The 4143-nt window shown below is 44.7% G+C and overlaps 1 protein-coding gene across 1 annotated transcript in view; it reads right to left on the minus strand.

Annotated features, from left to right (window-relative positions):
• Window positions 1-930: 930 nt before the first annotated feature.
• LOC125488301 (DNA polymerase delta subunit 4-like) overlaps window positions 931-4143 on the minus strand; it is a 20094-nt gene continuing 16881 nt past the window's right edge. Inside the window, exon 4 of the mRNA XM_048621247.1 lies at window positions 931-2649. Coding sequence (XP_048477204.1) covers window positions 2595-2649 — 55 coding nt within the window. The 3' untranslated portion in view covers window positions 931-2594. The remainder of the gene's footprint in view (window positions 2650-4143) is intronic.

Genomic DNA, 4143 nt, shown 5'->3' on the forward strand with positions numbered 1-4143 from the left:
AGTGAAGAAGGCATTTGTACACTTGCCTTTATTTGTCAGTGCATTGAATATAGGAGTTGGGAGGTCATGTCACAGCTGTACAGGACATTTGGTTAGGCCACTTTTGGAATAAAAACAAGTTGCTGGAAAAGCTCAGCAGGTCTGGCAACATTTGTGAAGAAAAATCAGAGTTAACATTTCAGGTCCAGTGACCCTTTCTCAGAAGGATCCACTTTTGGATTGGGTTCAATTCCTGGTCTCCCTGCTATAGGGAAGATGTTGTGAAACTTGAAAGGGTTCAGAAAAGATTCAAAGGATAATACCAGGGTTTGGAGGGTATGAGCTGTAGGGAGAGGCTGAATAGGCTGGGGCTGTTTTCCCTGGAGTGTTGGAGGCTGAGGGGTGACCTTAGAGGAATTTATAAAATCACAAGGGGCATGGTTAGGGTGAGTAGTGAAGGCCTTTTCCACAGGGTAGGGAGGTCCAAAATTAGAGGCACAGGTTTAGGGTGAGAGAGGAAAGATTTAAAAGGGTTCTAAGGGACAACTTTTTAACACAGAGGGTGGCGCGTGTATGGAATGAGCTGCCAGAGGAAGTGGTGGAGGCTGGTACAATGACAACACTGAAGAGGCATCTGGATGGGTCTATGAATAGGAAGGGTTTAAAGGGGTATGGGCGAAATGCTAGCAAATGGGACTAGATTAATTTAGGATATCTGATCAGCATGGATGAGTTAGATTGAAAGGTCTGTTTCCACGTTGTACACCTGTGACCCTATGACTCTGACTCTGTCTGCACCAGCTTTCAGCCTTTTTACTTCAAGCCAGTCTCCTGCCTTTTTCCCTCCATATCCCTGTACCCCGTTTCTAACCAAATAACCATCCAATGCCCCTTTGTGAATGCCTCAATTGAACCTGCCTCCCCCACATTTCCAGGCAGTCCATTCCACAGCCTAACCACTCACTGGGTGAGAAAGATTTTACACTCATCACCCTTGCTTCATTTGCACATCACCTTAAATCTGTGGCCCTCTCATTCTTGTTCCTTTTACGATGGGGAACAGATTCTCCCTTTCGACACTCCAGCCCCTGCTCATGATTTTGAAAACCCACTATTAGATGTCCATCTCAACCACCTCTCTAAGGAGAACGGTCCCCAACTTCTTCAATCTATCCTCATCGCTGAAGTTTCTCAGCCTTGGAACCATTCTTATAAAATGCTCCTGCACTCTCTCCAATATATTCACATCCTTCCTATAAAGTGGGAGCCCACAACTGCACACAACACTCCAGCTGAGATCCAGCAAGTGTCTTTATACGTTCAACATCACTTCCTTGCCCTTGTGCACTATGCCCATGTTAATAAATCCGAGGACACTGCATGCTTCCTGCTCTCTCCACTTGTCCTGCTACCTTCAATGCTCTGTGCATATGTACAGCCAGATCCCTCTGCTCCAGCACCACATTTAGAATTTTACTGCCCTATTTTAGTTTGTCTTTCACTGTTCCTCCAAACAAACAATCACCTGACATCTCTCTGCATTAAGTCTCTTCTGCACCTATGCCCCACTCCACCAATGTCCTTTTGGAGTTGCACACAGGTACAGTTCTTCAAAGTTTAGCATCATCTGCTTAACTTTGAAATTGTCCCCTGTACATCAAGATCCTAGATCATTAATATATATCATTCCATGTTGTCACTGTCCCTTGATTACCTGTAACATCCCTCGCAAGTCTATTTGTGTGTAGTTCTGAATTCAGGATGAAGTTTTTAATACCTGAGGCTGCTGTGCTGGGATATGAACACAGTTCCCCTTGAGCAGTCACCTGTCACATGAGCGGGATTTACAGACTCAGAACAGGGGTTTGTTACACTAAAGCTTTATGAAACAGTGGCTCAGCCTCCACTGGAAGATGGTGACAGTTTCAGGCCCTGCAGTTTAGGAAGGATGTGAGAAGATTCCAGAGGCTGTGGAAAGATTCAGGACAGTGGTTCCAGGGATGAGGAACTTCAGTCTGATGGACAGATCGGAGAAGAGAAGGCAGAGAGGGGACTTACTGAGGTGTTCAAACTCAATAGGGGTCTGGACAGAGTGGAGAGGGAGAAACGGTTCCCATTGAGGAATGGATAGAGATTCTTGATTAGTACAAGAAACAATGGTGACAGGAGAAAAAAAAAGTTCTCTCACAGTGAGGGGTTAGGGTCTGGTCCGTGCTGCCTGAGAGTGTGGGGAGGCAGGGTCAATGAAGGATGACAAAAAGGAGTTGGGTCAAGTCCTGAAGGAGAGATGTTTTCAGATCTGACGGAGTATGTAGGGCGGAGGAGAGTGGGAGCAGCTTAATTGGTTGAGAGACAGGCAGCACTGATAGAACAGCCTGAATGTTCTGTACTGCTATTATCAGTTTACCCAGGACTTGGAAATGTTTGATAGGGGCTGTGTTGCTGGAGTGTTATTCTGTATCTAACACTGTGCTGTGCCTGTCGTAGGAGTGTTTGATGATTCTGTTAATCACTTTGGAAACCACGGATAAATATCACTTCCCCTCCCTAGTCACTAATGACACCAATCCACATAAAACCACAAAGCCAGTGCTGCATTGTATCCAATGATGAACTCATGAGAAAGGTTTCTGTGGGCACGTCACGTGAAGTGTGTAGGTAGCACGGAATCTAAAGAAACAAGAGGCACCTGGTAAATTTACAAAAACTAACAGTGTACGAGATTGCTCGTGCTCTCTCACACACAACGAAATCACGATTAAAGGAGTGATTCTTTACACGTGGGATCACACACACACACACGGAAATCACTATCAAAGGAGTGATCCTTGACACGTGGGCTCCAACACATGCCTTGAAATTGCTATTAATTGGTGCTCCTTTACATGAGGCCTCACTCACACACTGAAATCACTATTAAAAGGGTTTTCCTTGACACTTGGGCCCACAAGACAGTGAAATAACTATTAAAGGAGTGTTCCCTCCTGCCCGGGCTCTCACACAGTGAAATCACTATTAAAGGGGTATTCCTTCATAGCTGGGCTCTCACACACTGAAATCATAATTAACGGGGTGTTCTGTCCCACCCAGGCTCTCTCACAGTGAAATCTCAATTAGAGGGATGTTCCTTAACACGCATGCTCATACACACTAAAATTACTATTAAAGCTATGTTCCTTCACAATCGGGCTCACATACACTGGAATCACTATTAAAGGGTGTTCCTTCACATTCTGGGCCACACACAGTGAAATCATATTAAAGGGGTGTTCTTTCACCATTGGGTGCACACACACTGAAATCACTGTTGAAGGAGTGTTCCTACACATGTCGGTTCACATTTGTTGAAATCACGATTAAAGGGGTGTTCCTTCACGCTCAAGCTCACACACACACTGAAATCAGTATTACAGGGGTGTTCCTTCACACTCAAGCTCACATTCACACTGAAATCACTATTAAAGGGGTATTTCTTAACACCCTGGTGCTCATATGCACTGATATCAGTGTTAAAGGGGTGTTCCTTCACACTCAAGCTCACACACACTGAAATTACTATTAAAGCTATGTTCCTTCACAATCGGGCTCACACACACTGGAATCACTATTAAAGGGGTGTTCCTTCACAATTGGGCTCACATTTGTTGAAATCACGATTAAAGGGGTGTTCCTTCACACACGGGCTCACACACATTGAATTCACTATTAGAGGGGTGTGCAATCACACTGGGGCTCTCCCACACTGAAATCACTATTAAAGGCATAATGTTTCACAATTGGGAGCGCACATACTGAAATCTCTAATGAAGGAGTGTTCCTTCACACTTGGGCTCACACGCACTGAAATCACTCTTAAACGGGTGTTCCTTCACACTTGAGCTCACAAACACACTGAAATCGCTATTAAATTGGTATTTCTCACACTCTCACTGAAAGCACTATTAAAGGGGTGTTCCTTCACACTCAGGCTCAAAGATGCTGAAATCACTGTTAAACTGGTCTTCCTTCACACCCGGGCTTACTCGCACACTGAAATCACTATTAAAGCAGTGTTCCTTCACACGTGAGGTCAAACACACTGAAATCACTATTAAAAGCGTGTTCCTTCACACTCGGGCTCACACACAGTGAAATCACTATTAAAGGGGTGTTCCTTTGCATTCT

The sequence above is a fragment of the Rhincodon typus genome, unplaced genomic scaffold, assembly GCF_021869965.1.
Source record: "Rhincodon typus isolate 14 unplaced genomic scaffold, sRhiTyp1.1 hic_rhity00000241, whole genome shotgun sequence".
Classification (NCBI taxonomy): domain Eukaryota; kingdom Metazoa; phylum Chordata; class Chondrichthyes; order Orectolobiformes; family Rhincodontidae; genus Rhincodon; species Rhincodon typus.